General features: G+C 42.3%; 1 protein-coding gene across 1 annotated transcript in view; it reads left to right on the forward strand.

The window, feature by feature from the left end:
* The window catches only part of SV2C (synaptic vesicle glycoprotein 2C), a 98,897-nt gene that overhangs the window by 56,769 nt on the left and 20,309 nt on the right, over nt 1–21,819 (forward strand). Inside the window, exons 5-10 of the mRNA XM_035100167.2 lie at nt 13,574–13,707; nt 14,890–14,979; nt 16,839–16,949; nt 17,311–17,399; nt 18,123–18,287; nt 19,787–19,920. Of these exons, the coding sequence (XP_034956058.1) occupies nt 13,574–13,707; nt 14,890–14,979; nt 16,839–16,949; nt 17,311–17,399; nt 18,123–18,287; nt 19,787–19,920 (723 nt within the window). The remainder of the gene's footprint in view (nt 1–13,573; nt 13,708–14,889; nt 14,980–16,838; nt 16,950–17,310; nt 17,400–18,122; nt 18,288–19,786; nt 19,921–21,819) is intronic.

The raw sequence follows: 21,819 nt of genomic DNA on the forward strand, positions 1-21,819 counted from the left end.
AAACTACAACTAATCCAGAATGCGGCAGCTAGACTGGTGACTGGGAGTGGCCGCCGAGACCATATAACACTGGTCCTGAAAGACCTACATTGGCTCCCAATACGTTTCTGAGCACAATTCAAAGTGTTGGTGCTGACCTTTAAAGCCCTAAATGGCCTCGACCCAGTATACCTGAAGGAGTGTCTCCACCCCCAGCGTTCTGCCCGGACACTGAGGTCCAGTGCCGAGGGCCTTCTGGCAGTTCCCTCACTGTGAGAAGCAAAGTTACAGAGAACCAGGCAGAGGGCCTTCTCGGTAGTGGCATCTGCCCTGTGGAATGCCCTCCCATCAGATGTTAAAGAGATAAACAACTACCTGACATTCAGAAAACATCTGAAGGCAGCTCTCCTTAGGGAAGTTTTTAATGTGTGATATTTTAATGTATTTTAATCTCTGTTGGAAGCCGCCCAGAGTGGCCGGGGAAACCCAGCCGGATAGGCAGGGTATAAATAATAAATTATTATTATTATTATTATTATTATTATTATTAGACCACAGCGCCACATGCTCCCATGTTGTAAGCCACCTTGAGCAGGGTTTGAACTGTGGAAAGGTGGCATACAGATATAAGTATGCATGTACAGTATGTAGGTTTGTGGTCTGGCTTTATTTAATTTGTAAGCTAGGAAGAACATGACCAAGGACCCCCTTTGGCCTATGAAATGAATATGGCTGATATAGTGACACATGGGGTGTTTGAATCCTTTAATTACTTTCCCCTGGTATAATAGGGTTCATGTTTTGCACCCTTGCCTTGTATAACCATTATGTCTATGCTATAAATAGTTCCAGGTGCTACCTTCCATGTATTCACATACTTCTGGTTTATTTATTTTGGTTTTGTTTTGTGTATGTATTTGTTTGACAATGATCTATAGCATGTAAAGGTAAAGGGACCCCTGACCATTAGGTCCAGTCATGACCGACTCTGGGGTTGTGTGCTCATCTCGCATTATTGGCCGAGGGAGCCGGCGTACAGCTTCCAGGTCATGTGGCCAGCATGACAAAGCCGCTTCTGGCAAACCAGAGCAGCACATGGAAACGCCGTTTACCTTCCCGCTGTAGCGGTTCCTATTTATCTACTTGCATTTTGAGGTGCTTTCGAACTGCTAGGTTGGCAGGAGCTGGGACCAAGCAACGGGAGCTCACCCCGTCACAGGGATTCGAACCGCCGACCTTCTGATCAGCAAGCCCTAGGCTCAGTGGTTTAACCACAGCACCACCTGAAGAGCCTAAATTATTAAGTCAGTTACATCTTTCTAAACCCCATCTCAAGTGTAAGACACCGCAGACTTTGTGACTTTAACACTGCCATTTCCCCTGCCCTTCCCCTTCCTGTCCCATTATTTTGGTTAACATCAAACCTAGGTAACAGTTCCAAACCTTGCTCGCTATTGTGTGACATTTTGGTTAGCCTCCTAAAAAGTATTGGCCATTTATGGATTTTGTTACATTTGGATTTTGTGTGTGTGTTGATTACTCTTTTACCACATTCTCTGTACTGTTGAGGCTAAATGAAAACAGGCAGCCCGACAGGGAGGTGATATGAAATTATCTCTTAATTCTTCCATACTAGTTTTCATGAGCAACTCTTATTTGCTTTGTCTTTGGAAAAAATCTGCATATGAAAGAATTGCTTTGGTTAAAGACTTGCTATAGAGGTGGAAAATTAGAGCGGTGTCTGAGTTGTAGCTCAACTCTCCAATTACATACCCCCCCCCTCCCGTGTTAATTTCCCTTTAGTAAGGGAAGCAGGACCTTGTGTTTTCTAGTCATTAATAGCCTCCTAATGAACCAACCATTTCACCTTTTACACCTGCCAGAGTGGCACAGATGGCAGCCTTTTTCTCCAGAGGGTCTTGTAGTACACTTGACTTTCTCTAAGGGATCAGTTTCCCTCTAGTAAATGAACATGTTTGCACCAAAACCAACTCCAGTGCTAAAATATAAAAAAGGAGAATGAATCAATCCATCAATTAGATTTCTAGCCAACTTTTAAAGGTAAAAACCTTCACAAAGCAGATTACAACTTACTTGTTGTACATTGTACATCCAATACATGGATAATTAAAATAACAAACAAGAAAGTACCGGTAGCAATGAAAACTTCAGTCAAAAGCATGCTGCTCTAAATTTAACCAAATGTAGCGTAGAATAAATAAGCCTTTAAAATCCTTCTAAAGACCAGCAAAGTGGTGGTCGTGGGAAGGGGGCAAGCACACTTCATAGGAAATGACATTCCAAAGTAGGTTGGCAACCCAAAGGAGGTTGTTTGGGCAATTTTTTAAATACCCCCCCCCAAATAGAGTGTTATGAGTTTGTGGGTGCCAGACCCATTCTAACCCATGGACCCAGCCAGTGTTAAAATGTAAGCCAGGCTGGCTTCCTGTGTTCAGGTAATTGCCTGGGTGAAAGGACATTAAGAAAACAAAGGAAAAGTGATCTGCTATTACGAGAGCAGAAGAGTCGGGGCTCTGTGCCAGATGGGCACCTCTTCCAGCTCTTAGATAGTTAGAAGGACAAAGACAGAGTCAAGCATTTAGGAGTTGGCTGTGATGTGACTGAGGAGTAAAGCTGCAGGCTGGAAAGCCAGAGAAGGCAGAGCATGGTGATTGATTTCTTGTGGCTGTGAGAGAAACAAGACCCTCTTGGGGCGCTGATGCTGTGAACCCCAGGTTGTATATATGCGTAAATAAACTATAGATACCCAAAGGCATCACAGTCTCTGCAGTGTCTCATATCCCCAAAGGAAAAATGATCCCTGGGTAAGCACCCAGACACCCTAGAAACATGCACCACTTGGAGATTGGGGTGGTGTGCAACACCATTTTGGTTACTGGTAATGATTCCATTTAATGAGAATGTGTCTTTAAGCAGGGATGGGGAACCTTTAGCCCTCCAGATGTTGTTTGAACACAATTCCCATGACTATTTGTTATGCTTGTTGGGGCTGATGGAAGTTGTGTTTGACAACATCTGTGTGGGGCACAGGTACCCTATCCCTGCCCTAAAGCAAGTTGGGGGGGGGACTCATTCTGACATTGCTTTCTTGGCTGAAGTTGTAGGATAAAATACATTTTACATATGTGCAGCTACTGAGTGAGCAATTTCTTTTAAATTAAATTCTGTGAGGAGGAACAGATGCCATAATCAAGTGAAGCTACTGAAATGGACTGAAGGTATATCTGCATTGAGCCCTAATAGTGCAATTGACTCCACTTGCACTAATTTGTTACTTCCATGCTCCTTTCACATTTCTGAGCACAAATGCAAAGACCAGTAGAAAATCAGTGAGGGATAATTCCGAACAAGTTACGTGTGCTTAGGTGTGTTAACTTGCACATTATTAGTTGTCTAGGTTATTTAGGGGAAGGGCAATAGCTTAGAGGTAAGGCAGGGATGGGAAATTGGATCCAGACAGTGGATCCTTATATGCACCCCCTGTCAATATTGATGGATGGGCAGGAACACCCTTATGTCAATCATCTGATGTGATAATGATGACAGGTGACTAACACCTGTTAATATTCAAAGGAGGTTGCAGTAACTGCTGGTCAATGGTTACAGCCACCTTCTTTAAAGATGTGCTTTCTGTGCTCATTGGAGCTGGCAGCATGCCTTCAAAAGATGCTTTCTATATCTGCCAGTCAGCTGATTTGTCGTTATAAGGATATCTGCAGAGGAGAAAATGCTTCTAAAAGTGGAGCATCTTCCCATCCGCAGATAAAGCAGTTTGGGTTCAATGCACTTTCTCAGTGACAGCAGTAAGACTGCATGGCCATAACCCATTTTGTTATGGAGTGCAAATCTCAAATATAATGCATCCTCTTGTAGGCATCTTCATGAATGTGAGATGTTTACTAAGTTCAAGAAATTTGTACAGCAGTAGTCCTGCGATGACCTGCCTTAGGTCAGGCTGTGACCCACCAGCTAAAGACTAATGTACTACTATGAGTTGAATTGGGAATGTGGGTGGCACTGTGGTCTAAACCACAGAGCCTAGGGCTTGCTGATCAGAAGGTCGGCGGTTCGAATCCCCACAATGGGGTGAGCTCCCATTGCTCAGTCCCTGCTCCTGCCAGCCTAGCAGTTCGAAAGCACGTCAAAGTGTAAGTAGATAAATAGGTACCACTGTGGTGGGAAGGTAAATGGCGTTTCTGTACGCTGCTCTGGTTCGCCAAAAGCAGCTTAGTCATGCTGGCCACATGTACGCCAGCTCCTTTGGCCAATAAAACGAGATGAGCGCCACAACCCCAGAGTTGTCCACGACTGGACCTAACGGTCAGGGGTCCCTTTACCTTTTATGAGTTGAATTGGAGTGGAATTTAACAACAATAACAACCCCCCCCCAAAAAAAACCCTACAGCCCTGGGTAGTTGAACTGGGATATGCCTTTTTAGAATTAAGAGAGCAAAAGATACAATTTAAAGAAAAGGTGAGCACAGCAGAGAATAGATGGTGCAGAATTTTTCATGTTGAAGGTGATGAAAAAGAAGAATTGTAATGACAAAGCCAAGTAGTTTCACAAGCTGGTTAGTAAATTGCTGTTCTTTTGCCTCTGTTCCCATATAATCATTTTCTACTGTGGGAGTGCTTGCCTGCAGTGATTTCCTGGCATGGAAATCATGCAGTTGTGCTTTATATGCATGTCTGCTCAGCAAACCAGGAACTCAGTCATGGCTCATTATATCCACACCTGACTCAAGCAAAGATACATCAGATTAGCTGCAGTGTTGTGGATAGGGGACTAGAGTTGGATTGAGAGACATGGGTTCATGTTTTGTTCATGTATTCCCAGCGACTGTAGTCCTACCGGTATTGTTCTAGGCTCCAGTTCTCCATGTGTAGAATGTGGAACACTGAGGCATTGGACACCATCGCAGTGGGGATAAATAACATCAAACACACTTTTAATGGTTATTCACATAGTTACCCCTGTTATCTTTGCGTTGAGAGCAACACGGCCTCTATGGGAGTCCTCCTGGGCTTCTCATAGTTCTGAATGCAAAGTACTAAATGGGTACCTGATTTAATTCTAAGTGGCTCCAGCTTCTCTCCTGTGTATTAACAATAGCTCTGGCACTCAATTTTTAATAATAGCTGAGGTATCCAATTTAGATTTCTGGGGAAATGTTTCCAAAAGCCATAATTGCTTTTAAATGTCAGCAAACTGATCCTGAAGTAGAAATTCAATATGTTTTCATAAATAATCCCAGATGAGGGCAAACGTTTAAAAGCATTACTGCCTTCTTTTATTATTGCATTGCCATTGCTTGTTAACATTAGAAACTAATAGTAACAAGAGAGCCAGACACAGCCCTAGTTTTCACAAACTTCTGAGGAGGAGGTAAACCCGTTTCTTGACTGTCCCATTGTAGAGAGCATGTGTGTGCTCAAATGAGCGAATAATCCACGATACAATAAAACCTTTACGTATATACCGTGTTTCCCCTTTTTTAAGACACCGTCTTATAACTTTTTTTCCTCAAAAAAACACACGGTGTCTTATTTTCAGGGGATGTCTTAATTTTTTAATTATGTTTTTATGGTACCTTAAGGCCTCCTTGGCCGGGCCGGGCCGAGGGCTCGGGGTGCTGCTGGGTGCTCTGCATGGTGCTGCTGGGCGCTCTGCGCAGCAGCAGCAGGTTCCAGGCACCGAGGTGACAGGTCGCTGGCTCTTTGCTCTGCCCAGCGCTGCCGGGCGCTCGGCGCTGCGGAGCGCTCCGCCCTGCAGCCGCCGATTCCAGCGGCGGGGCGGCAGGTCTCCTTGGCTGGGCCAGGAAGAGGCCAGGCCGCTGGCTCGGCGCTCCGCCCGCTGCAGGGCGCTCCGAGCACTCGGCGCTGCAGAGCGCTCCGCTCTGCAGCCGCCGATTCCGGCGGCGGGGCGGCAGACCTCCTCGGCTGGGGCAGGAAGAGGCCAGGCTGTTGGCTCGGCGCTCCGCCCGCTGCAGTACGCTCCGAGCGCTCGGCGCTGCAGAGCGCTCCGCCCTGCAGCCGCCGATTCCAATGGCGGGGCGGCAGGTCTCCTCGGTGCTCCGCCAGCTGCAGGGCGCTCCGCGCACTCGGCGCTGCGGAGCGCTCCGCTCTGCAGCCGCCGATTCTGACGGCGGGGCGGCAGACCACCTCGGCTGGGGCAGGAAGAGGCCAGGCTGTTGGCTCGGCGCTCCGCCCGCTGCAGGACGCTCCGAGCGCTCGGCGCTGCGGAGCGCTCCGCCCTGCAGCCGCCGATTCCAATGGCGGGGCGGCAGGTCTCCTCGGCCGGGCCAGGAAGAGGCCAGGCCGCTGGCTCGGCGCTCCGCCAGCTGCAGGGCGCTCCGCGCACTCGGCGCTGCGGAGCGCTCCGCTCTGCAGCCGCCGATTCTGACGGCGGGGCGGCAGACCACCTCGGCTGGGGCAGGAAGAGGCCAGGCTGTTGGCTCGGCGCTCCGCCCGCTGCAAGGCTCTCCGAGCGCTCGGCGCTGCGGAGCGCTCTGCCCTGCAGCCGCCGATTCCGGCGGCGGGGCTGCAGGCCTCCTCAGCTGGGCAAAAAAAGAGAAAGAGGCTAGGCCGCTGGCTCGGTGCTCCGCTCTGCAGCCGCGGCAGGCCGATCCTATGCGGAGCGAACCTTTATCTGCCCGCGCTTCAGCATGTGGGACCCGGCAGACGCTGCAGCGGGGAGAAACTAACTAAAACAACAACAGGGGGACGAAGAGCGTGCGGGGTGGCAGCAGTAGCGGAGGTGGCGATAGCGAGGCTGGCCACCCTCAGGAGCTCTATCCAGGGCCGTCTTAGGTATGGCTTATTTTCGGGGTGTGGCTTATATTTCTCAAATGCTTGAAAATCCTGCTACGTCTTATATTATGACTACGTCTTAAAAAGGGGGAAACACGGTAGAAAGTTATGTCAGAGACATAGATTCCAGCCTTCCCTTCTTCCTGCTATGCTAGTTTTCTGTTTACAGAAAATGTAGCCAAGGAACAAACCTTAATTTAGACTATAACTGATCTGTCAGAATATTAGTATTGTTCCAGTTGTTTATTCAGTTGACAACACTCTTGTTGTAATTCAGTATTATTTAAGATACTGAACGAAACCTCTAATTCCATCAGGAGTGTCTCTCAACTTCTGTCCGTGTCAGAGTATTTCAGCCTTAACCAAAAAAGTTTAGTTATTTAGTATACTCAGGATGTAGGCTGACTTACTGTAATAAACCAGTAGTTTTCCCAACAACGTATCTTAAACTGGGTAAATATTAATGGCTTAAAATGCAGCTTAGGTCTTTCTTTTTCTCAATTCAGGTTGAGGTTGTTTGGCAGCAAATGCTTCAAAACATTGTATTTCATAAGAAATGACAGGATGGATACGGATTGTGACTGAGTTGTGTTTACACGGCTTCACAAACCAGTGGTGGAAGCACACTGGATGCAGAGTGAACTGGAGCCTGTACACAGACCTTACTAAAGAGTCAGAATCAGTACTGATCTGAATGCTATAAGGGTGCCACCCAGTGGCTGTTTAGAAAACTTCCCTGAATATATATATGTAACACATTAATCCTGTAATTCTGCTCTTTCTAATAACTCTCTTCAGTTTGTGCCCCTCATAGTGATAACAATATGAATAAAAATATTTCAGGTCAGATTTCCTAAATGAAGGGTGGGTGGATGAAGGAGTAATTAAAACATGCAGCTCTGTTAAGATTTATTGATTAATTTACATAATTTTTATCTCCTCTTAGCTTCTCTCCTTAGCATTCAAGGCAACTTACAAATTCTACTTCATAAATCATACTTCATAAATAAGAAACCACTCATCAACAAATTAAACCGTGCAAGAACATAGCAGTAAAAATAGCAGTAGTAACAGCTTCTACCAGTTGATGTTGACCAGTTTTCCAAGCCTGGGCAGGCACACAGGGTGGATTTAGCCTTGTATCTGAAGTATAGTAAAGTCTTTGAAGCTAGTGCAAAAAGGTTCAGAAAAGCCTAACCTGTCCAAATCAAGAGAAGTATTGCTGTTATTGGTTTTCCTATGCCTTTGGTGTTCTTTCATGAAATGTTTTGAGAGCCCACAAAGGTGCTTTCTCAACACTGAAAATGTTCACAGGAGAACCTCTGGCACAGTCCTAACAGATCATTCAATAGCTTTGTTTGGAGGTCATGTTAAACCACAATTAATGTTTTGTTTTGTTTTTACTCTGAAGGTAGCTCCTTCTTGCTAGCGTACTGGAGGAACATGTCGCATTCACAATCCCTGGTTTAGCATTATATCTGAACTGGGTATCACTCCAAACAAACCACAATTTGCTGCCACATTTTGTTATTGGTTTCCAAATCTTGGTTTGTTTGCACAAACATTTAAATTGGATCAGTTATGACATGACAATTTCACATATATTCATCTGCAGAATTCATTAGCAATAATTTCTTCGTTGCAAAATACTAGTACATTCTGCAGAAATTTCCCTTATTCTGTTTTAACAAATATGTTGAAAATGAAAAAAAACATATTTAAGAGAAAGCCACTTGCACAGCCTTTGGCTTAATGTTTTAAGTAAGTGATTCTATGTAAATTAGAATCTTTGTACATTCTTCCATTGCCATTGATCTGTCCTACGCTAATACCATTCTGTAATCTGTCATTGTAGGTTAGGTGATTCATTTGGTCATTTCTTGTAATCAGTAGAGTGAGAAGGTGATATTCAATGTGAAGCTGCTGCAGAGGCTGAAAAATGCAGTTACTGTAGGTTTTATTTTACGCCACAGCCTGAGAAAACTGTTCCCAGGATGCACTTGGGCTATTGTTTTAACAACCCGTCGCCCCTTGGAACTTGCTGCTGTTTTCAAGATTAATGACTTTGGAATTCAGCATTTGCAGAGAGCAAGGGTGAAGTTTAAGTCTGCAGAGCTGCATTGCCTTCTGAATGAATCAGACAAAGAACACATATATCTTCCTGTTGTGTCATAATGAAAGGGTGGTGGATGCAAACTGGTCAGAATCCAATAACGTATCTACATTTGGCACCATAGTTTATCTTCAGATAAATACATTTGGCATACATTTTTAGAATCAGTTCTAAAATGTCTGTCTCAAGAAGGGCAGCCGTGTTAGTCTGTTGCAGCAAAAATTAACGAAGAGTCTAATGGCATCTTAATGACTTGCACATTTATTGTGACACATTTATTGTTATTACTCTTCATGGACTGGAGTCACAACCCTGTAGAAATGTATGTTTGGTTCTTCTGTGTATTAAGAATACTTTTTAAAGAACACTTTTTAAAAAAGACACTGGCTCGCTACCCTACCGTAATATGGAAACATGAAGGAGAGCAGACTTGTCAGGATTGAATAAGCGGCAAATGTTATTCCCTGTTGGGATTTTTTTTTGGTAATTATACTATTTCAAAACTGCACGTGAAACATTTCAGACTTGGGAGCAAAGCAAAAGCTTAATTACAGGGAAGAGAGAGAAGGAAACATCTGACACAATCATTAGGAATCCTCTGAATCAAGCCCTTGGAACTATAGGTGTCTAGGTCTGTAGGTATTGAATGGTTGGTTTTTATATTTGTTTGGATTGTGGAGCTATAGAGGAAGTCAGAGGATATTGTTTGCTTTCATCTGTAGTCACTTTTTATATCAGTATAACTTGCTTGATGTAAAAGAATCAGCTTGCGAAGTGGAATTGCTTTTGGGAATCAGGTTTATCCCAGGTTGCTGCCAACTTCTGTAGTACAAAAATGACATTTTGTGACTTTGTGTTAGCTTTAGAATGAATTACAATGTTTGCATCAGAATGTATGACCAGCTATACTGGAGCGGCAGAAGGTTCTTTCCTGCAGTCACTCTTAAAAGAAAGAGTTAAAAATAAAATCTTAAAAATAAGACTTGATAGAGGAAAGTTACCAGTATGCAGCCCCATGGAAATTCTCCCATAGTGTTTATTTACAATCCCTGGCTGTGTTCACACGTAATGATAAGTCAAACCATGATGATGAGTGAATGCTTGAACTCCTAAGGCAGGCATCCCCAAACTTCAGCCCTCCAGATGTTTTGGACTACAATTCCCATCACTGATCCTGTTAGCTAGGGATCATGGGAGTTGTAGGCCAAAACATCTGGAGGGCCGCAGTTTGCTGATGCCTGTCCTAAGGTTTGGCTACAGCTTGTGGTTGATGAGGGAACTTAACCATGAGACCAGGTTCTCTCAACATGCTAAGCCAAAGCATGGTTTAGCTGCCGCACTACACTGAGCTAAAAGGACCAAGGAAGGTTCAAGCTGCTCTTTGGGAGCAAGCAAGTTTGCATGATTCTAGTAAGTCATAGTTTGGCTTACAGAAACCAGACCATTATGTAATGTGGCTCCATGCTTTTGTGAGTTTTCCTATCAGTGGCAGTAGAGGCATGAAGAGTGATTGTGCTACAACTTTTAGTGAACATATTTAAATGCTCCAGAGAACAAAAACTTGCCACAGGCATGCCATGTCTCACAGCAAGTCTATGACAGGTATAATGCCTCCCGCTGGAAGCAGTTAGCATGAACAAAGGTAGCAAATTTCTGACAATGAAGATTGGTCTGGAAATCACTCAAATATAATCCTAACTTACCTACTTCAGTGTGGCTAATTCATGTGATAGTGCCAGATAATTTGTGGGTTCTGTGGGTTTGAAAACCATGGGCCTAAAATAGACGTTTTATGCAGGTCTTCTGTTTTACAGACTGTATCTTCCCTGTGCAACCAAGATAAGTGCTGTAAATGTAGCAGCTGCAGTTTTAGAGTTTTCCCATAGGATTTTGTTTGCAGGACAAACAGACTTGCTAGCTTGTATATATTGGCTGTGTGATACAGAAGTACATGCAGATTCAGAATTTACTTAACCTGTATGTTCATTTCTATGAAGATTAATTTTATTGATAATTAGGGCTAGTGTGTAAACCAGTGTGATTTCCTTTATTTTTAATATGATGTTTGGCACAAGAAAGGCAGCTTCGTCTTCTTCTTCACATCTGATTGAGCAATTAATAACTCTGCTAATTCTCACTTTTGATGCTTGCTTGTTAGTTCAGACTTTCTGTGAGAATGTGTGCATGGCAAATGTGTAGAGAAATAATTGATTCACTTTTCAAAGTCAACTAACCAGCAACTGTATGTCAATTTAATCTTTAGCCTGACTTTGAATTTCTTAAAGGATGATGGTAAAAAACCAGAACATGCAGAGTTCCCAGACAGCTTTCAATCTCCATTTGCAGGAAGTAATTTTTTAGAAGACAAAAGAAAAAGAAAAGTGAAATCAATCTTTTCTATGAGAAAAACCATATGCAGCATGAAACCTGCTGCTTTTAGTTGAGTGATAACAAGTTGATGCCAAGAAAAGAAATGAATGTGAAGTTGTGAATGAGCTAAACAGCATAAATATTACCAAATATGATCTTGTAAAAGACTACAAGCCTGGAATGTGGTCTAAGAACACATGATACATCCAATTTGCTGAAGCTAAGAAGGCCCAATTTGCCTGGATGAGAGACCCATATGTGCAACCTTGGGTTCTATGATGGAAGGCAGGCAGGCTTTACATATGCTAGTGCAGGCATCCCCAAACTTCGGGCCTCCAGGAATTGTTTTGGACTACAATTCCCATCTTGCCCGACCACTGGTCCTGATAGCTAGGGATCATGGGAGTTGTGGGCCAAAACATCTGGAGGGCCGCAGTTTGGGGATGCCTGTGCTAGTGCTTGGAAGAGTGCTCTTCCTTCCTTTTACCTGCTGAAGCTATGAAGGGAACAACGAGAGATGCTGTTGTGGTGTAATGTTCTGCACTCCCTCCACCTAAATTCAGGTGTAAATATGTGTCAATAAACCATATTTCTTAAAGACACTACAGTCGCTGTCATAGCTCCTTCCAAAGGAACACAAGCCCTGGTAAAGTGCCAAGACCCCTGTAATCTTAATACCACTCAGCTGAGATTGGGGTGGCCTGTAACAATATGTTGAACATGTTAAATAATAACTACTGACCCTTTAGGATGAAATAATAACATCCTGACAAAGTTGTTATAAATACAGAGGACTGGAATCAATGAAACAGTTCTGCTAGTGGGAGCCAGTGCAACAAGTCCCACTAGTGCAACAGAATGTTCCCTCCCTCCTCCTCCCCCTGCACCTCCTGAATATGCCTGGGGTGCAACAGGAGAACCCCCAGGGCAGTGCATGGGGGGGGGGAGATGAGGGATTATCTGTCTGGCAGGCAGAAATGCTTGCACTGACAGAACAATCTTAATAACGTGACAAGTGTAGATTATAGCATTTGCATTTTAAAAAGGCATTCTTAGAAGCATTGGATGATGCTAAACAATGTATTTTGTAAACAAATACTGTATGCCCTTTTGCTATATTTGTAATAAGGATGTTTAAAGGCCCACTAGAATAGCATTTCATTTGTTTTAATTCTTTTCTTTTTCGCATTCACACACTTCTGATTTTTCATTCTCCTATTTTAAACTAGTTCTTAGCTTCCCCACCTTTTCTTTACACACAGTTTGCCTCAGTCACACACAAACACACAATCCTATATCTTTTAAACAAAACCAACATTTAACAAATAATTGTCTGAGTGTGTTTTAATTTCTGCTTATTTCTAGCATTGCTATTCAGTGCATTACTGAAGAAGTGTGCATGCACACGAAAGCTCATACCATAATATAAACTTAGTTGGTCTTTAAGGTGCTACTGAAGGAATTTTTTTATTTTGCTTCGACTCAGACCAACACGGCTACCTACCTGTAACTAGTGCATTACTAGTATAACACCTACAGGGAAAGTATTTGGTAGACTATTATTGTCTTATTTACCTGTTGCCCACTCTCCTTGAAGATTCAATAGGTATTCTGGTGGAAAGTTGTAGGGAAAATATGGAACTTTCCCACTTGAGGAACACTTCTTACTGCTCATTTCTGGCTCAGGATATTAAATAAGAAATCTCTTGAGAAAATACTGTAATCAGTTCAAGAAAAGTGAAACAAAATAGCCCCAAAAAGGCATCTGTTTTATTCATGGCAATCTAGTGTGGCTATTATAAATACATATCCCAATCATTCTGTTCTTTCAGCTTGTTGTGCTTGTCTTCTTAGTACATGGAAGAAAAGGGGCAATTGATGGCATATAACTAGAGATAACACTAGACAGGAGAAACAAACTGTAATGCAGATTGGAACTCAACGTAATGCTTAATGGCAATTACGAACCACAGCTAAGCAGCAACTTTCATGGTTGTTTGATGCCTCTAGGGGGGCATGCTGATATGTTGGGATAAACCACTGTAGCTTTTGATTTTCAGTTTTGTTTTATTTCCTGATATAGTGTAATATTTGATTCAAAAAGTTTCAAAAAAGTGGGCTTACTGTAAAAAGCAGGTGCTTTTCTCTTCTCTAAAGTGACATCTCATATAAGCCATATCAGTAAATTTATCAATGAGCAACAAAGTCAACCATACAAAATATGCCATGTTTCTAAGGCCTTTCCCTTTTATGTGTTTGTGTGCTTTCTCCTTTATCCAGGATGGAGTTTCAGCATGGGATCTGCTTACCAGTTTCACAGCTGGCGAGTGTTTGTTATTATGTGTGCTTTGCCCTGTGTTTCCGCTGTGGTGGCACTTACTTTCATGCCAGAAAGTCCAAGGTTCTTGCTTGAGGTAAAATGCCTATATTGTTAAACATCTCGAGTTTACCTGGGGCTCCAGGTTAGCCATGGAGACTCTGCTGTCTAGACAACCACTAAGATAAATCAGACTCATGGGGACAGACAGGGGTAGGATCTTTTCATCCATGGTGGCCCCACACCTTTGAAACCCCCTCCCTGGAGAACATTTGGTCCGTCCTTGGTGGCTTTCAAAAGAACTGTAAAGACCTGATTCCACAAAACTTTATGGGGTTTTTTAAACTGTAATTTTATTGGTTCTAAATCTTGTTTTGTAAACTGCCTTCTGAAGGTGTGTCTCTAAAAGATGGGATAAAAATAACTGAAAAGGTAAAATAACTTTTATGTATAGCAGAAAAGTTCTAACCCCTGGATCTGCTGGCTGGAGGGAGTTAGGTGCTTCTTTGCCTTTTAGGAAGTCCTATCTACTGTGAAAGCCCCACCTATGCCCACAGAAAGATCTGAAGACATAGATATTTTGCTAGCATGCTCTCACCTGTGCTAGGCCAGAAGAAGGTAGAGAGACCCCAGCATTGGAACCACCACCTGTGCCAGTCAGAACTACCCCCCCCCCCCGCATTTTAACCAATGGGAGGAATTTTTTTAAAAAAGATCCATCAAAGAAGAAGAAGAAAAAGAGTTTGGATTTGATATCCTGCTTTATCACTACCCGAAGGAGTCTCAAAGCAGCTAACAATCTCCTTTCCCCTTCTCCCCCACAACAAACACCCTGTGAGGTGGGTGGGGCTGAGAGACTTCAGAGAAGTGTGACTAGCCCAAGGTCACCCAGCAGCTGCATGTGGAGGAGTGGAGACACGAACCCGGTTCCCCAGATTACGAGTCTACCGCTCTTAACCACTACACCACACTGGCTCTCCCAAAGTCAAACCAGTAGGACTTGGGAAGTGGCAGCTGATCTGCCATTTCACACATGTGACAAGCACTCAATATACCACACTACACAGTTGAAAATCAGCTGAAAAGGGGAGCAGCTGGTGAATTCTGGGACTATAGGAGGTATGGTCATCAGTTTTTCCAAGGGAATAATGATAGTGAGTGAGGCAGGAAAGGTCAATTGCTTATAACTTCTCAGCAATCCCAGTTCCCACACATGTTACTCTTCAATTTCTGTTTTAATACATATGTGTCCCTTTACCAAATGTGTTCATATCTGTAGGTTGGGAAACATGATGAAGCTTGGATGATTCTCAAACAAATTCATGATACAAACATGAGAGCCCGTGGTCAGCCTGAAAAAGTTTTCACAGTAAGTTGTTATTTGCACCATTATGCCTCATTAGCCCAACATCACTTAAAATTTAGATGGATATAGTTACTGAGAAGCATGGAAAGTGTCCCTTTCTTCTTAAGGTAAACAAGACAATTAAGAATATTTATCACAGGTGGATAGATACTGAAAACATTTACTGAATTAAGCGTATGTTTTGAAAGTTAAGATTACTAATGGCTATGTAAATGTGAGGGTAAAGGTAAAGGACCCCTGGATGGTTAAGTTCAGTCAAAGGCGACTATGGGGTGTGGTGCTCATCTCGCTTCAGGCCGAGGGAGTCAGCGTTTGTTCACAGACAGCCTTCCAGGTCATGTGGTCAGCATGACTAAATGCTTCTGGTGCAATGGAACACCATGATGGAGGCCAGAGTGTATGGAAATGCTGTTTCCCGCCGCAGCGGTACCTATTTATCTACTTGCACTGGTGGGCTTTCGAACTGCCAGGTTGGCAGAAGTGGGGACAGAGCAAGGGGAGCTCACCCCAGCATGTTGATTCAAACCCCTGACCTCTTGATTGGCAAGCCCAAGAGGCTCTGTGGTTTAGACCACAGTGCCACCTGCTGTCTATTAATTAATGGCTATCTAGTAGCACCTTCAGTGTGTCTCTGAGTACCAGTTGCTCGGATGGACAAATAGGAAGAGTGCTTTTGTGCTTGTAAGTTCTCACTGGCATCTGGTAGGCAATTTTGGAAACTGGATGGGCATTTGGTTTGAACTAAAAGGACTTTTCTTATGTTTAATGCTATCCATACATTTTTGTGTAATGTAAAAAAGGTCATCTCAGTAATTACAGAAACAGGTGTTTGGTCCTTTCCAAAAGCGTTTTCACTTAGAATAACAAATTTTCGCTTAGAATAACAAAAGGGTATTGTTCAAACCGAGACTCGCTATCATCTATCTATCTATCTATCTATCTATCTATCTATCATCTATCTATCTATCTATCTATCATCTATCTGTCTAAAATTAAATGTGGCAACTAGGTACATAATAGCCAAACCTTTTTTTTAATAGTAACATAGTGTTCGTGAATTAACAAGTAAAGGAGCGCAGGGATGTTTTAATACTGAACTGGCTGATTATATTAGAATGAATTTTTGTAAGAAAGTTTTTTTGTAAAAAAATAAGATCTTTGTATTTATTTGGTCTTATATTGATTTAATATGAAGCTGTGATATTGCCTCTTTCATTATACTTTTTGTTGGGATGAGGATGCTTTCATTTTGTAAAAACATATTAAGAAATGCATAGGTGAGTGGATGTTAATCAGCTATCTCAATAATGCTCATCAAAATAACCCATTCTCTGTCTACTCCTATATATGCCTACAGTGGTACTTCCGTTTACGAACTTAATTCGTTCCGGAAGTCCGTTCTTACACCGAAAACCTTCTTAAACCAAGGCACGCTTTCCCCAATGAGGCTTCCTGCCGCCGGTGCCCATCCACCGGTCAGCTTCCGTTGGTTTTCCAGGGCAAATTTTGCTAGCCGGAACACCTACTTCCAGTTTTGCGAAGTGCGTTGCCTGAATCGTTTGTTAACAGTACTGTTCTTAGACCGAGGTACGAGTTGTACGACTGTACTCAGAAGTTCCATTGAGTTCAATGAGACTTAATTTGGATTGCGTGTTAAGTTGCTCCCACCTTGATATTGCATACCATTCTGTGCAGTTGCCCTCCCTTCATGACACAAAAATACAGCTTCCCTTTCTTTCTAGAAGCTTTAGGCAGGGTTCCTTCCCATCATGTAGTTGTTTGCCTATCCTCATTTGGATAATATTGAATAATGTTTGCTATGGGGAAAGAACAAAAAAATCTTTTTTGTGTGCCTTATATAGGTTAACAGGATAAAAACTCCCAAGCAAATAGATGAGTTTATAGAAATAGAAAGCGATACAGGAACCTGGTACAAGCGGTGCTATGTCAGAGTGCGTACAGAGCTGGATGGGGTAAGTAATTAATTTGAAAAATATTATTTGCACTGAATATGAAAGCAGAACTATAGAAATGTAACCATTGAAGATTGTTGTTAACCTCACAAAAAAATTATTTGAAGACGATGTGCTTCGGTTTTTCCTAAAATAATGAATAAATGCTCTCTGTTGCCATGCTCACCAGAGATGTTCGAGATGATGGTGTCTACTTTGATTTAATACGTTGCGTTTATCCAGTGCTTCTTCCCAATAATTTCAATTTAGCATATGTTGTTGTTGTTGTTGTTGTTGTTGTTGTTGTTACTACTATTATCCTTTTCATAGTACTCTAAATTTAAATTTAAAAATAAACGTTTATTTTCTTCATCTTTCACAGATTTGGTCAACTTTTATGAAGTGTTTCACTTATCCCGTCAAGGACAGTACGACCAAACTTGCAGTAGTATGGTTTACTCTTTCTTTTGGGTAAGAGCAACAAGACACACATGAAGTGGTTGTAATACTGATTAAGCAAAACAGAAAAGAAAGAAATAGAGCAATTTTTGTCAAGTATTAAATTTTCACAGCTGTCAATAGAAAACCATGCCTTATTAGAATGATATGTAATGGAAAGAGAATGGCTTCACAGCTGCATACTATAAAAAGGTTTTTTTCCAGTGCTAGTGAAATCTCTTGAGTAAAGTAATTACGGTAATCAAATTATAGAAATGAGGGTCATACAGGAGACCTCAAATGCTACAGTTATAATTGTTGTTCCCAAAGAGTGAAAGTCACTTTGTATTGGCAAAAATATCAGTTAAACCAGGCATTGCCAAACTTGGCCCTCCAGATGTTTTGGGACTACAGTTCCCATCATCCCTGACCATTGGTACATTTTGGGAGTTTGGATCAATAGTCAAATAATGGATCCTATTCTAATTGGTTAATTTTAAAATAGAAATTGAGCTTCTGATTTCCTCGTGGGGGCAACGTGCAAGCTCAAGGAATAGTTTGGCTTCTCGGCACTAAATGGCAGTTTGTTATTATTTCCAAATGCAACCAGTTTATTTTAAAACATCACTTGTTTATCAGTGTATATTCAACAAAACACTAGTGTATTGTGTGTTTCAACGAAGTTTTAAAAAATCGAATTCTTCTGTACTGCTTTGACACTAGATGCGTTGAAATTGTATCTATTGCTTTTCACAGATACTATGGATTGTCAGTCTGGTTTCCAGATGTGATTAAGCATCTACAAGCAGATGAGTATGCTTCTAGAAGGAAGAGTTTTGGAAATGAGATAATAAAAGACTTTGACTTCAACTTTACTTTGGAAAATCAGATCCACTACAATGGAACATTCATCAATGACAGGTTGAGAAAAATAAATCAGAATTTACTTTATGAAATAAAGAAATCGTAGTGTGCATTGATATCCAGACTCCTCCCCATCATCCTACAATCAGTCTTCATCCTTAATAGTTGTTTGTATGGGAGGCTAATTGTCATAATTATTGAATATACAGAGATATCTTTTCTTGGCATTGCATAGAGATTGACTTATAGCTTTGTATGTGGGAAATAGTTCATGTAAAAGAAGTGGAGTTCAAAACCTGTGAAACAGTGACATATCCATGGCTACCTCAGGTCATTACTGGGTTTGTATCTGAACACTACTAGTCACTCTTATTGTTTTAGATGTACAGGTATTTAGTTTATTATCTTTTATCTAAGAAACCCAGGGCTACCTTTCCTCCTTTATCAAATGCAACACTGCGTAGGTAGGCTAAGCTAGATATCTGTTTTGCTGTCTCCTTTTATAGTCCAGCTTTTATTCTTTTCCTTTTGGAGGTTTGTGTTTTAAGAATTACACTTGCAGTTGTCATGTTACAATTCTCCAAACTATAGTTTGGAGGATGGGTGACCTGCCACAGCCTCTCTTCTACCTTATTTCTCATGAAGTCCTTCTTCCCCTTTTCTGGTTAATGATAACTGAAGGTTACTCTGATATCTAAATAAGGTGGACTATTTTTTAGTGCTAACCAGGTATGCCTCCAGACTATGATTTTCAAACGACGCTTTCAAATCATGGATTGGAGGCAATTTCTAGTTAGTGCCAACCATAGTTTGACCAATTCAAATGGTCACAGCAAACTATGGTTATGCAAACCAGGAAAGGGAAGAGGGATGTTTCCTGTGAGATAAATTACATGTCTGGCACATTCACAGCCTTCCAAATATGGTTCCTTTGACCATGCTGACTTTGAAGATACTACTTCCATAGTTTGAATTATTAGCATGCAATGTTTGAATAGAGTGATGAATTATTGGCATCCATCTGTCTTGAGAAACACCTCTGGGGTGAAGCAAATTGCTGCATCAGCAGCACTGAAGTGAACCCTGGGGTGCGAGCCTGGGCAGTGTGTATGGAGGTCCTGGGCTGCCCAGACCACATGACCTCAATCTCAGACTCACTGATGTGGTCCAAAGGAAAGCAGAGCAATACATTTGGCACCAGCTTAGCTGCAGGAGTTGCTAGAAGGAGGTATACAAGGTGCCATCCAACTGTCTTAGGGACTCCACTCAATATTTGAGCAGGATTTATTCCTTAGGGGTGTATGAGGTGTTAGGGGAGGAGTAATACCTCTGATGAGGGACACATTGTGCTCCTTCTGGGGTAGTTTGTCCACCTTTGGTCCCTACCCTGCACTAAGCTCTCACCTGTGGCTCCTACGGTAGAAGCTGTCATCATCCAACAGTGGCCACATTCCAGGAAATGGCTTTGACTGGCCAGCTAAGCCAGTTGAGGATAGCCTCTTGTTGTTCATGATGACTGTAAAAATCTGACTGTAAAAATCACTTCTGTTGCTCAGGTTCACAATGATGAAATTCAAAGCGGTTACATTTCAAGATACTCTCTTTAAGACCTGTTATTTTGAAGATGTTACTACGCTGAATACGTATTTCAGGAACTGCACTTTTGTGGGGAACATTTTCTTCAACACAGGTATGCTTTGCAGGAAGGAAGCTCATTGTTTGCTGTCCATCGTTTCCATTTTCTCAAGCATTTCTTTCCAGGAGTATAGTGGTTATAGATGATTGCAATGAAATACAAGACAAGTTTAAAGAAACCACTTTCCCTGTGTTCCTACTAACTGTTTTATGTTGAATTGATATCTGGGCTTGTAAACTCTTCCATGTCATCCATGTTATGGCCAAGGCTCCATGTCCACTTGAATGAGGAAGCATGGGGCGGTTTAGCTGCAAATGGTGGTGAAGGAAAGAACCCAGCCAACCAACCCCTTAGTCCCTCTGTCATGAAGCAGTTTCTGTCAAGGATGAATGTGCGTGACTAAGGCTCTCTGCTTATTGAATCATGGGGAAAGGGTAAAACCTTTGCAGCTGAGGTCGGGTTGGGTCAGGTCAGGTCAAACTTCTATGCTTATGGTCAAAGCCCTTTGTAAAAAATCAGACAGGCTCAGAGATATATTAGGCTACAAATCACTGAGGTATTTGAGTCAACAGTGGGAGGGAACATTCATGATTTCAAATGGGCAATGTGTAGCTATCTATCTTCCATGTATGTGGTCATTTATTTGTGTAATGTGTAAACCACTCCACTGAGTCTGACATCTGTGCCTTTGGGTTACTGGGGAGTTCCTTCCTTTCAGAAGGTGCATTGCAAGTAATAGGAACTTGGGGCTTCTATGAGGTAGAACCACTTCTGGAATCCCCAGCCCAGTTTTCTCCTGATACACAAGAAGATTTCATTTCATTTTAAATGTCTATATATCACATTTCTTTTCCAAAGCAATTTACAGTAATGATTCCTTTAAAAAACAAAAATACAATTAAAAAACAGATTAACAGCAGCAAGAAAGTTATCGACAATAATAAAGACAAGCCACCAGTTACTCATCCCAAGCCTTGGGTGATAACCTGTCATCTAAATCATAACAGGATTGGTGCCTTCTCCTACTTGCCTGAGGATTACGTAAGCAGGGGCCTGTCCCTGAAAAAGCCCTCTCTAGGATCTCCATCCATTTGACCTCTTGAAGGCAGGGCACTTTGAGGCTCAAACTGGACATCAATGCAATTAGCAGATACCTTTCTTCTCATGTAAATAGCAGCCGTGGTTGGTTGAGAAAGCATTGGGACCATGAAAATAATAAAACCTTGGTTTACCAGAACTTTTGCAGAGAACTAAAGAGTTAACCGAAGAATTAGAGTTAGCTGAAGAATTGATGCTTTTGAATTGTGGTGCTGGAGGAGACTCTTGAGAGTCCCATGGACTGCAAGAAGATCAAACCTATCCATTCTTAAGGAAATCAGCCCTGAGTGCTCCCTGGAAGGACAGATCGTGAAGCTGAGGCTCCAATACTTTGGCCACCTCATGAGAAGAGAAGAATCCTTGGAAAAGACCCTGATGTTGGGAAAGATTGAGGGCACTAGGAGAAGGGGACGTCAGAGGACAAGATGGTTGGACAGTGTTCTCGAGGCTACGAACATGAGTTTGACCAAACTGCGGGAGGCAGTGCAAGACAGGAGTGCCTGGCGTGCTGTGGTCCATGGGGTCACGAAGAGTCGGACACAACTAAACGACTAAACAACAACAACAACAAAGAGTTAACATGATTCAGTACTGGTCAGTGAGGCAGTAAAGAATTTGTGGCATTGCATATCTGGCTTCTAGTTGGCCAAAAGCCAAAAGGAGATTGTACATGCTCCCCCAAAAAGGCATCGGGTGTGGCTTGTGAGTAATGAGTGTGAATAATGCTACAGTGCAGTCCTATATAGATCTACTCAGAAGTAAGTTCCATTGAGTTTATGGACTTACTCCCTCAGATGCAGATCACACCAATCTGCCATTAGGTTCTGCATATGACTGTCCTGGAAGCATATAGTA

This window comes from Zootoca vivipara, chromosome 11 (assembly GCF_963506605.1).
Source record: "Zootoca vivipara chromosome 11, rZooViv1.1, whole genome shotgun sequence".
Taxonomy (NCBI): Eukaryota; Metazoa; Chordata; class Lepidosauria; order Squamata; family Lacertidae; genus Zootoca; species Zootoca vivipara.